Source organism: Propithecus coquereli, unplaced genomic scaffold (genome assembly GCF_000956105.1).
Source record: "Propithecus coquereli isolate 6110/MARCELLA unplaced genomic scaffold, Pcoq_1.0 Scaffold355, whole genome shotgun sequence".
Lineage (NCBI taxonomy): Eukaryota > Metazoa > Chordata > Mammalia > Primates > Indriidae > Propithecus > Propithecus coquereli.
Genome location: NW_012149230.1, coordinates 3,303,037 through 3,315,399, shown reverse-complemented (window position 1 = coordinate 3,315,399; position 12,363 = coordinate 3,303,037). Strand labels below are relative to the sequence as shown.

The 12,363-nt window shown below is 41.8% G+C and overlaps 1 protein-coding gene across 1 annotated transcript in view; it reads left to right on the top strand.

Annotated features, from left to right (window-relative positions):
- Nucleotides 1-10,460, top strand: part of ULK2 (unc-51 like autophagy activating kinase 2) — a 112,583-nt gene extending 102,123 nt beyond the window's left edge. Inside the window, exons 22-27 of the mRNA XM_012651444.1 lie at nt 2,643-2,851; nt 4,097-4,275; nt 4,852-4,970; nt 5,647-5,804; nt 8,952-9,087; nt 10,111-10,460. Coding sequence (XP_012506898.1) covers nt 2,643-2,851; nt 4,097-4,275; nt 4,852-4,970; nt 5,647-5,804; nt 8,952-9,087; nt 10,111-10,169 — 860 coding nt within the window. The 3' untranslated portion in view covers nt 10,170-10,460. The remainder of the gene's footprint in view (nt 1-2,642; nt 2,852-4,096; nt 4,276-4,851; nt 4,971-5,646; nt 5,805-8,951; nt 9,088-10,110) is intronic.
- Nucleotides 10,461-12,363: the final 1,903 nt, after the last annotated feature.

Below are 12,363 nucleotides of genomic sequence, written 5' to 3'. Positions count from 1 at the left end.
GCTTTCCGTTTGAGTCTTCATACTTCCAGAGTTCTTTCGCTGGTTCCTCCCCATCTGGATCAGTTGTTCCTTCTTGCCTTTAAATTTTCGTTTGGATAATGACACGCCCTGTTTAGTCTCTGAGCCAGTAGGTGGTGTTTGTGGGTGAGATTCGACCACACCCTTTATGATGAATCAGTAGATGCAGTAAAAGGGTGTGCAGGATGATCTCCCTGTCAGTAGGTGGCACTTGCAGGGAGGAGCGAGCTGCGGTGCTCTTTTTGGGTCCTGTAGCTAGCTCTTACTCCTCTAGAGAGGCCCTCTTGTGCCTCGGATGGTGGGTGGGGCCCTGGGATTTCCAGGTGTGTCCTTATTCTCCCCCTCAGTGGGAGGAGTGAATCTGGGTCGGGCTGCGTTGGGCAAGCCTACCCTCAGGCTCCACCAGGGATCAACTTCTGCTCTTTGTTACTGTGCAGAGCTGCCGGGAGGGGCTGAAATGGCTCCACTCAGCTGAAAGTCTGGGCTTGGGGGCTGTGGCTGCCCAAGGCCCGCCGCACTCTGGAGCAGGTCTCGCTCCCCTCCACTCTCCCCCACTCCGTGGCCTCTCCCAGGCCTCTGCCAGCAAGCAGGACCTCAGGCCTATGGATTTCCCCTGGCTGTGACGTGGGCTGTGCGCGGGAGGTTCCCTACTCAGGATCCTAGCCTGAGCTGTCCTTATTCTCCCCCTCAGTGGGGGCAGAACCCGGAATGAGTCTGGGTGGGGCTGGGTTGGATAAGCCTGCCCTCAGGCTCCACAGCTGTTGTTAGAAGGGTCAAAGTTCTGCTCTTTGTTTCTGTGCAGAGCTGCCAGGAGGGGCTGAAATGGCTCCACTCAGCTTAAAGTCTGGGCTTGGGGGGTGGGGCTGTCCAAGACCCGCACTCTGGAGCAGGTCTCGCTCCCCTCCAATCTCCCCCTCTCCGTGTCCTCCCCCAGGCCTCCACCAGCAGCAAGCAGGGCCTCAGGCTGATGGATCTCCCCTGGCTGTGACGTGGGCTGGGAGGTTCCGCACCCAGGATCGTAGCCGGAGCTGGGTGTACAGCCCTCCCTTACGAGGAGGGCCGCTGGTCAGGCACGCGATCCGCCCCTGAAGGCACACACTCCTCAGTAGGCTCCTTCACAGATCCCTCCTCCGTGCCCCAGGGCAGCGCGATCGTGACCTCGGTGTACAGGGTCTGGTCTGCAGGCCTGACCCCTGGACCCTGGAGATCAATCCCTGACCCTGCCAGGGGGAGCGGCGCTGGTCCCGAGTCACCTACAGGGCGCCCAAGCTGGATCGATTTCACTCCACCTCGGGATTTGCCCCGCTCTCCTGGAGTCCCCAGGCAAGTAGCACCTGGAAGGGCTGGTGGGTAGGGAACTCGCAGTCTGAGTGCCCCTCAGTCTGCTGTAGGGCCCCAAAAGGAAAGGTCCCGCTCCTTGGAGATGCCTCCATGTGATGGCTAAATTGTCTCTCTAGGCACGCACAGGTAGGGAGGGGGAAGGAGAGAACGGAGCACTATGGTGTCTGCCGCTAGACTCAGGTCTGCGTCCGGGGAGGTGCCCCGAAGGGGCTGGGAGCCCAGCGCTGAGTCCGCAAGAGGCCACTGCTCACTGGCAGCAGCCGTCTCTGGGCTGGTGTCGGCAGGTCTCTCCAGCCGCTCAGGAGCCTGCCAGAAGTCCGAGATGCAAGGGAGGGGGAAGTTAACCGCTCCACCTACCCTTGTCGCTGGTCTCCAAGCCTCTTGAGACCCTTCTCCTTCCAGTTGTCCTCCGCAACGTCTTCCCGTGGAGTCTCCTATAGTTTCAGGCACCCTTCCTTCCGACCCTCACCCGATCTGTTTCTCTGCTACCTTATTTTTTTCTCTTTCTTCTAAAATTCGTCTTTTTTGCAGAGACCTTCTGACTGGCGGCTTGTCTCGTCCGCCATCTTGGCTCCTCTCTGAAATCTTATTTTTTAGACCATTAAAAATCTTAAATAATAAAATATTTTAAGACAGTAGCCTTTTATATCTAACTACACCGACATTTTTAACAAGTATAATGCCCAGTGCTGTTGAGGTTTAGAGGGATCTATGTGCTTACTCATGGCTGCATTGGAAAGTAATGTAGGGCAATTCTTAGGAAGAGCTGTAAAAATGTTTATAGTATTTGATCTATGGTAATTTCATTCCTGTTTGTAATACCAATTTGGAGTATTTATCAAAAAGAAATCACTCAAAAGAAGGAAAAACTGTGTTTCATTCCTGTTGTTATTTGTAATATGAAAAAAAATCAGAAATAGTATAAATGACTCCAGATAAACATTATGTATATAAATTTAGTGAGCCACTATGCATGCATTTTTTATAATTGTGAGGCCAATGGAGCAACAAGGAGAAATTAATATGATGTAAATTCGTTTAAAACAGATTATAAAATACTAGCTGTGATGTCTAATATAAAATGTACATATGGATAAGAAATAAAAGTGATGACGAAAAAATAAAAACTATTTGTGTCCTCGAATAGTATGTAGGGGATCAGTGATTTTTCTTTTAACATTTCCTTTATTACTTCAGTAGGTTTTGTCCAGTAAATGAGAATAGGAGTGGGTGTGAAAGCCCCTAACTCTGGACACTGCCACGTGTCCTGTGTTTCCTTGCAGTGGGATCCAGCAGCTCAGGAGGCTCTCTGTGCTCTGCGAGTGGCCGTGTGTGTGTGGGCTCCCCACCTGGGCCGGGATTGGGCTCTTCCCCCCCAGGAGCAGAGGCAGCTCCCAGCCTGAGATACGTGCCTTACGGTGCTTCGCCCCCTAGCCTAGAGGGGCTCATCACCTTTGAAGCCCCTGAACTGCCAGAGGAGACGCTGATGGAGGTAGAGACGAGACTGTAGTAGCGTGTTAATGTAATGTTAAAGTGACATGAGAATGTTCTAGTGATGGCAAAAGAACAGAATACACAGTTATGTTCTTTGACTTTCCTGTTTGAAAAACACTGCCGCTGTATGTTCAGAATACTGTTGGCAGTGACACTGAAAAACAAGCTTTGGTTCATAGGAAGTGACACGTAGATAGGTTGTAGGATATTTAAAACATTTGCTTTTCTTCACAAGATAAAAACAATACACTTAAACCTAGGTTGAAAATAATAAACTGTAATGCTAGATTAGTCGTTGACACTGAGAAATAGACCTGCCAAGCAAACTAGATGCTCATGTTTGTAGATCGGTGCCTTCCCTCCACAGAGCCAGTTCTACAGGGAAAACCTGTAGAACTGAAGTATGTAATCTGAAGCACCTTGAGTACAAATCCAGAACAAGAAGGACTCAGGGCCAACACTCAGTGGAATAATGTGTCCTCGATCCCTGGATGCAACATGACTTAGCCCGATGTTTAAATTAAAATGATCAACTCTTTAGGTTAACTAAGGTACAAATTATCTCTCCATGTAGGATCTCTAATATTTCCGTCTTGTGTGAATGAGAATTAGTAATTTCACAATAAATTTGAAAATGTCTAATCCAATCTAAACTTGGAAAAAAACAATTCTGAGTTTTTTCAGTCTCCATCAGATTAGGTATAAATTATGTTCTATTACCTGTCCAGTGTATTGGATCATAGAGTCCAATATGCTGTCACAGAGCAGAGAGACTTTTAAAAAGTCGATTTATTCCCGTCTCTAGGAAAATGATTTCCATCTTTCTTTAACTTTGAAAGAGGGAGAAACTTTTAGTTTTATTTGAGATTGAAAAATGTATTTATAACTAAAAATTAATCTCAAAACAACATTAATTTTAGAATACACATTTTTAAATGACACCCCTCCGGATGCTGTTATGTATGCTATACTCCCCTCTTTAACTGAGAAGATCGTAGAAATTTAGGTCTTTGATATTAGGAATCACTGTTAACTAGAAAAGTGCCAGAAATTAAAATAAACATCTCTGAAATTATAAGAATTATAAAATTCATAAACCAGCAAGAAGTGTGATTTAGTGCGCAGAGAGTATCATTATAATCTTGATGCCTACTTTGTAGAAAAGCATTAGCAATCGCCATGGTTTATATACAGAAATGGGTATGTCCCTATTCTTAATCTGGAAATTTTGGCTTTGCTGCAGCGAGAACACACAGACACCTTACGCCATCTGAATGTGATGCTGATGTTCACTGACTGTGTGCTGGACCTGACAGCTGTGAGGGGAGGAAACCCTGAGCTGTGCACATCTGCTGTGTCCTTGTACCAGATTCAAGAGAGTGTGGTTGTGGACCAGATCAGTCAGCTGAGCAAAGACTGGGGGTAGGTTCCCCTCTGTATTCATTTCTGCATTCCTCGTGCTTTCTCTAAATTCGTGTCTGAGATGTAGGAATTGTCATCCACTGAAGATCATATCATTATTAAAAGCTTCAAGGAAGCCTCTAAGTTATATCATTGTACTAGATTTCGCTTTATGAGCCAAGACTTGGATCTTATGCAATCTTAGTGTTGCCTCTTTCCTGTAAATTACAACATTGAAGATATTCGATGATAAAGAGATTGTATTGATTTTTATCTGAGTGTACCTGTTGTTTTCAAAATACACACATCCTTCTCCATCCCTTGAGGAGTTATTTGTGCATTAGGAAGTTAAGGAGGATGCTATCCCTTTAGAAAGGCTATTTTGTTTTTATTTTTTTACATTTTAGAGACAGGATCTCACTCTTGCTCAGGCTGGTCTTAAACAAGCAGTCCTGCCTGGGCCTCCCAGAGTGCTAGCATTATAGGCGTGAGCCACCGTGCCAGCCTAGAAGGCTATTGTAATGGTGACCTGATGTGTGGAGCGCCAGGTCTTACTGGTTCACAAGATAACACTCTGCTACTGTCTTCTGGGTGCAGGCGGGTGGAGCAGCTGGTATTATACATGAAAGCAGCACAGCTACTTGCGGCTTCTCTGCATCTTGCCAAGGCTCAGATCAAGTCTGGTAAACTGAGCCCATCCACAGCTGTGAAACAAGGTATGAGAGGAGGTGATAGTGCTTGATTCCAGAGTCCTTGAGTTGCTTCCCTGTCATACCAACAGAAGAAGTTTTTGATGAGGAATTACTGTGTTATTCAATATGTTTTTTTTTTTTTTTTTTTAAAGAGACAGGGTCTCACTCTGTTGCCCAGGCTGGAGGGCGGTGACATGATCATATCTCACTGGAGCCTCAAACTCCTGGGCTTAGTGATCCTCCTGCCTCAGCCTCCTGAGTAGCTGGGACTACAGGCATGCGCCAGCCCACCTGGCTAATTCTTTTTTCATATGTATATTTTAGAGACAGTGTCTCACTGTATTCCCAGGCTGTTCGCAAACTCCTGGCCTCAAGGGATCTTCCCACCTCAGCTCCCAAGTAGCTGAGATTATAGACGTGAGCCACGATGCCTGGCCTCAATATTCTTAATAGGGGGAAATGCTGGGTTATTAGTTTTTCATCATTTAATTGATTTAGAGAGAAGTCAGAAGTGCTTTATTCTCAATCTTTCTATACTAAAAGAGAGAACATATGAAAGAATCCAATTTCCAGTCTTTTTTTTTTTTTTTCAGTGATCATTTAGTGTCACCTTCCTTATACCAGCAGGACAGGTACATGTCACTATGTCTTTATTTCTGGAGGAAAACTAAAATTAGTTCCCATCTCAACTTTTTTTCAGTTGTCAAAAATCTGAATGAACGCTATAAATTCTGCATCACCATGTGCAAGAAACTTACAGAAAAGCTGAATCGCTTCTTCTCTGACAAACAGAGATTTATTGATGAAATCAACAGTGTAACTGCAGAGAAGCTCATCTATAATTGTGCTGTAGAAATGGTAACCCTTTTGAAGGTTTAATATTGTATAGTACCACTTATCTTTAAGAGTATCTTTTGAGTTGAATACCTGCTTGACATCTACTGTTTAAGAAATTCTGGTTTGGTAAAACTATTAGAAAAAATACTGCTTTGTTAACCAGTCCACTAAAACTCATGTGCTCAGGTTCTACTTAACCTTATTAAAGCATAAACAATAAAGTAAAATCTACTTTTCCAATTGATTATAATATTGGAAATAATTTGTTTTCTGTCTCTACTAGGAAAAATTGCTCTGAAGTATAGGTAAAACAGGGGCTGATAGAGAAGTGGTTAGTGGGGAAACTTATTAGCCAGTCTTATTGTTACCATAGTGACATAGACTCTCCCCTATTTGTCTGCTTTGAACTGTATGGTTGTACTACACTCTTGGTCTTACTTTGAAATCCATTAAAATAATCATATGAAAATAACTTTGGAATATAAACTGTTGACAAGAATAATATACATTATATTATTCTAAACTGTTAACTCTATGCTGAATTACGACTTCATACCATAAATTTTTTAGAATTTTGTACTGGGGAAAATGTCCTCTCATGAGAAATTATAATGGTGCTTTCCTTTCTTACAATAAGAGCCTTGTAACTTCAATAAGTTCCTCTTTGTGCACTGGCTGCTTACTAAGCTTAGAGGTCTTAGCACTTTGTGTATTTATTAGGTTGGTGCAAAAGTAATTGTAGTTTCAGACCATGAATTTTAAACCATCATAACTATAGCCGTGTGCGGTGGCTCACGCCTGTAATCCCAGCACTTTGGGAGGCTGAGGTGGGAGGATCGCCTGAGCTCAGGAGTTCAAGAACCAGCCTGAACAAAAGTGAGACCCTGTCTCTCATAAAAATAGAAAAAATTAGCCAGGCATGGTGGCGCATGCCTGTAGTCCTAGCTACTCGGGAGGCTGAGGCAGGAAGATCGCTTGAGCCCAGGAGTTTGAGGTTGCTGCAAGCGAGGCTGATGCCACAGCATTCTAGCCCAGGTGACAGAGTGAGACTCTGTCTCAAAAAAAGAGGAACCATTACAATCAACACATTTTTGCCAACAAGAAATAAGTTTGTTTATTCCTATAGCATAAATATCTGAGCTTCGGGATTTGATGAACTCTTGGAAAGCACTTTGCATCCTGCTGGTTGTGGAAGCATTTTCCCTGCAAAAGTTGTCAAGATGCTTGAAGAAATGGTAGTCGGTTGGCGAGAGGTCAGGTGAATATGGCGAACAAGGCAAAACCTTGTAGCCCAAGTTGTTCAACTTTTGCAGTACTGGTTGTGCAACGTGCAGTTGGTTGTTGTCGTGGAGAAGAGTTGGGCCCTTTCTCTTGACCAGTGCCAGCTGCAGGCGTTGCAGTTGTTCGTGCATCTCATCGATTTGCTGAGTGTACTTCTCAGATGTGATGGTTTTTCTGGGATTCAGAAAGCTGTAGTGGATCAGAATGGCAGCAGACCACCAAATGACCTTTTTTGGGTGCACGTTTGGCTTTGGGGAGTGCCTTGGAGCTTCTTCTCCGTACAGCCACTGAACTGGTCGTTGACAGTCGTTGTATAAAATCCACTTTTCGTTGCCTGTCACAATCTGATCGAGAAATGGTTCATTGTAGTTTCATACAAGAAGAGAAGATGACACTTCAAAATGATATTTTTTGATTTTCGGTCAGCTCACGAGGCACCTACTTACTGAGCTTTCTCACCTTTCCAATTTGCTTCAAATGCCAAACGGCTATAGCATGGTTGACCTTGAGTTCTTTGGCAACTTCTTGTGTCGTTGTAAGAGGATCAGCTTCGATGATTGCTCCCAATTGGTTGTTGTCAACTTCCGATGGGCAGCAACTGTGCTCCTCATCTTCAAGGCTCTCGTCACCTTCGCAAAACTTCTCGAACCACCACTGCACTGTACGTTCGTTAGCAGTTCCTGGGCCAAATGCGTTGTTGATGTGAGTTGTCTCTGCTGCTTTATGACCCAAATAAGAAGGTCGCTCAAATGTGCTTTTTGTCTAACATCATTTCCATAGTCTAAAATAAATATAAAATAAATAGCAAGTAATAAGTCATTAGCAAAAAAAATAAAGTGAGTAATGCATATTAAAATGATATATAACATAACCACATTTATTTAAGAATGTATTCCAATATCAAATGGCAAGTTTCAACAGTGCTAAAACCACAATTAATTTTTTGCACCAACCTAATATTTCTCCTTCCTTTTCATGGCTCTTTTATTCTTTATCCATTTTATTTACTTTATTGTAAGCTGCTTTAAATTATTTTTTGAAAGAGCATATTAACAAGTAAATTAGGATACTAGATTACTGAGAGTACTGGCATTTAATGATTAAAGAGAAAATCAGAATGTTTTGGGAAAACCCCTGTGAAGAATACTACATGCCCTCTTTCTAGAAAGCCCCTTCCCTCCTTTCCTGTCACCTAGCTCACTCCTCCTCCTTTATGATTTAGCAGAAACACCACCTCCTGGAGGCCTTCCCTAGTTTTCTCCTCCCTCTGTAATCTGGGTTAGATACATCTCCTCTGTGTTCTGTACCACCCAGTGCTTCCCCCTCTAATACCATGTGCCCCTTGGAATTAGAATTGCATGTTTCGCAAGCCGGTATCTCCCTCCAGACTGCACGTTCTCCTTCATTGTATGCACAGTGCCGGCCACTTAGTAGGTGCTTAATAAGTATCTATGAGTCTTAGACTAGAAAATCTTTGACTAGAAAAAGGAGCCAATGAGTGACTTTTAACATCATTTAATCATATTATTGTAACAAAATCTACTTTAATGAAATGCCAGGTACCCTTGTGTGACAGTGTATGTTTGAAATAAACTTTTTAGTGGAGTCGTAGAAGAACCAGTTTAGAAGGGTTCTGGTGTAAGTCTTGTGAGTCATGACTCTGGGTACCAGAAGACTGTGTTTGAATGTAGAATAACTTGTCAAGAACATGCTCTGTGTTTTGTTCATCCTGATGGATGTTTAAGTTTCATATAGTCTGGTAGATTATACCATTTCATCAAAATATGTTAATTTTAGATATATCCCCTTTAAAAGTGCATTGCCCAAACGGATTTGTATTTTCTTGGGAAAATTGAGAATCTTCTTGTTTTCGTTGACTGGTTCCAGGTTCAGTCTGCAGCCCTGGATGAGATGTTTCAACAGACTGAAGATATTGTTTATCGCTATCATAAGGCAGCCCTTCTTTTGGAAGGCCTAACTAAGATTCTACAGGACCCTTCAGATATTGAAAATGTACATAAATGTAAGTTTACTTATAAAGTAGTATATTTATTGATTGTAATTTAGTTGTCAGGTAAAGTAAAAGAGCTTGGACTTTGGAGTCATGCTGCCTAGGTTTGAATCTTGGCTTTCCAACCTTGAGCAAATCCCTTAACCTTTTTCCGGTCTCAGTTTCTTCTTTTATAAGGTAAGAATAACGATGACTACCTTGTAGAGTTGTTGGGAGGATTAGGGCTGATGTATGTAAAACACTGGTGACGTTTGTCACTAGTCTTTTACTTTGTTGGCAAGGCAGGGGGTGTTCACATATGTAGGAAAACTTTGTTTTTATTATTGAATGCAACTATTTTAGCTTCATGGCCTTAGTAACTGAAGAATCCTATGAAGATCCTATGTACTGCAAATTTGGCATAGATAGCAGAGTGGAGACTGATAGGAGACCAGGATGATATGATTACTTATCAAATATAAGCCCAGCAGTCTAGTTTTTTAGGAGGAGGTTGTGGATCTCTTGGAGTGTATGTAGGCATACCACATTTTGAATGGCCACAAGGGCATGGAAATCCTAAAATTATTTGCAGTCGTCAGCAAGTTAGCTGTTAAAACCTAAATGTTCTTTATATGATGCGTTTACCTAAATCTTCTGCCTCATCCTCCCAAGTAGCTGGGACTACAGGCATGCGCCAGCATGCCCGGCTAATTTTTTTCTATATATTTTTAGTTGTCCAGCTAATTTCTTTCTATTTGTAGTAGAGATGAGGTCTCGCTCTTCCTCAGGCTGGTCTCGAACTCCTGACCTCGAGCGATCCTCCTGCCTCGGCCTCCCAGAGTGCTGGGATTACAGGTGTGAGCCACCGCGCCCGGCCGTTTACCTAAATCTTACCACCGTGCAGCACTAAGCTAGAAATCACATCTAAACTATTACCAGGCAGAAAGAGGAAAACGTTTTCAGAACTTTTAACTTTGGAGCAAAGGTAGAATAGAGATGACAGTGTAGAAAATGGACTGATTTTTTTCATTAGTTCTTAATTTTTGTTATTTCTAGATAAATCTAGTATTGAAAGAAGATTGTCGGCACTCTGCTATAGCACTGCGACCGTGTGAGCAGCAGCAGGCTCGTCCCGCGGACCAGCAGTGGGAGCGTGAGGTGATGCATTTGGGATTACAGCTTGGGTTCTGTCACCCACCCCAGGAAGCTATAGTTTCTTAACTGGTGACTACCAAAGAACAAGCAGTGATTTCAAAACGGAAAAACAATCCAAAAACTACGTATTTGTCGGAAATCTGCCTTATCGGAGAAATCACCCCCTCCGTTTTTCTTTGTAGAAGCAGAAGCAAGAGTGTTCTACTGGGCTGCCAATTTGAACTTGGTAAATAAACGTACCTTAGAACTAGAATTATCAGTACAGTTATTCTTAGGGATAATTAAAAATGCAACAAAGTGAGTGGCTCAGTTCACCAGAGCAATGTGTGAAATTCCATGTGTTTGCTGAGGTTTAAAAGTAAAAAAATCCGTATCTCATCCAGGCAGTTTGATATTTGGGGTAAGTTTGTCCAAATCTGAGCATGCATCCTTAAACAGCTCAGGAAGAAATAGCTTAAGAAGAAGCAAAAGATGGCTCCTGGAAGAAATTTTGAAATCTTCAATTTGATCTAATATGGACACATGTTAATCTTCCAAAAATCTTTCATATTGCACTAATTTATTAAAATAACTGTATATTGGATTTTGCGATTTAAAACTAACAGAGGCACAATGGACTTGTTTAAAATATTTTACTTGATTATATACATACAACCTTTTCAGAATTCACATGTAATCTCCAGTGGACTTTTAAATGATCAAAAACTTGTATTCATGTGAACCTTTGCATTTTTTTTTTTTTTTTTTTTTACCTATTCATCTACACCTACAGATTATCTCAGTAATATTTTGAGTTGCTGGTTGTTTGCTTTTGGTTGCATTTTTTATTGTGCATGCAGAATGTGCATTGATGCCTATGACCCTAGGTTTATTTGGGCAGTATTAGAAAAAGTATCATGAATCAAGAGATACTCTTGGAATTTTCCTAGGGCCAAAACAAAGTTGGTGATCTAAAGGCTTGTTAGTAATGTGGAGTTTCTAAGCAAGTTAGTGAAAAATAAGGTTTGTCTTCTGTTAGGAAAATGGGCAGCTCTCTCCAGCCTAATGTGTATTTTTCATGTTAATCCCGACAGTTCACGAAATAGCTAGTCATGGAGAATTCAGGCCGTTAACTTAATATCCCTTCAGGAACGGTTCCTACCTTGTATATTATTTGGTTTCTTTTACTTACCTGCTTGAATACTTGAATAAACCCTTCACCAGTTTTAATACTTTTATTTTAATCCTTTCACATAAAATAATCTGAACTCTTTGACAAATTATACAGAAGCTCTTTGGCATGAATCTAATTTTAGTGTACTGATAAAAACAAACAAAACATGGTTTTCCTTTGACAAAGTAATGTAATTTTTACCTTATTTATCTGTATAAAATTCCAGCAGTTAATTTGAACATTTATTTATATGATGTTTGTATTTTTAGATCTTTAATACAGTGTTTCTACCTCTCATTTGTAACTGCATGCATTATTCTTGAAACTAGGTAAAACTCACTGAATTGTTATGTAATAGCCTTTTTATTATTCCTGTACAAATGTATATTAAGGTAAAATAAAACTGACAAAGTGTTTCTAGGGTACAGTTGAATCCATGTTAAGTGGCTTGTCAACCAGATACTTCCTTAGTGAGACTTGGTCATTCATGTCCTCTGTCCGGCCACAGGGTTAGATGCTCGGTGACTGCCATGCAGGCTTCTGTGGACGCGGACTGTTGAGTGGTGATTCCTACCCCTCCTTGTTATCAGTGATGCTGTATTTTGTATAATTTTTTTACTTTACGGTGCAATTTCATTCATGTTCTCTCAGTTATCACCTGTGTTGTCTCAGTTGTAAGTTTATTCTATTTTCTCCTCTCCTGCTCCTTTTTTTTTTTTTTTTTAACATAGGATGACACAGGTTCAGAGAGGGTAAGCAACTGGTCTGAAGTCAGGACCTAGGCAAGTGGTCAGGCCATGCTTTGTGATTTCCAAGTTCATTCTTGCTCTTGTATAATAAAGGTCTTGGGGTAGATGGTGTGTGTGAAACAATGAGGTCTCAACAGCAGAGAAGAACAAACTGTAAATTCGTGAGTAATGGTTCTGATTATACTTCCATTATCAAGGCTAACTGTGCTAAGAGATTTTGCCTTGATTATAGCAATAATAAACAGATGCTTT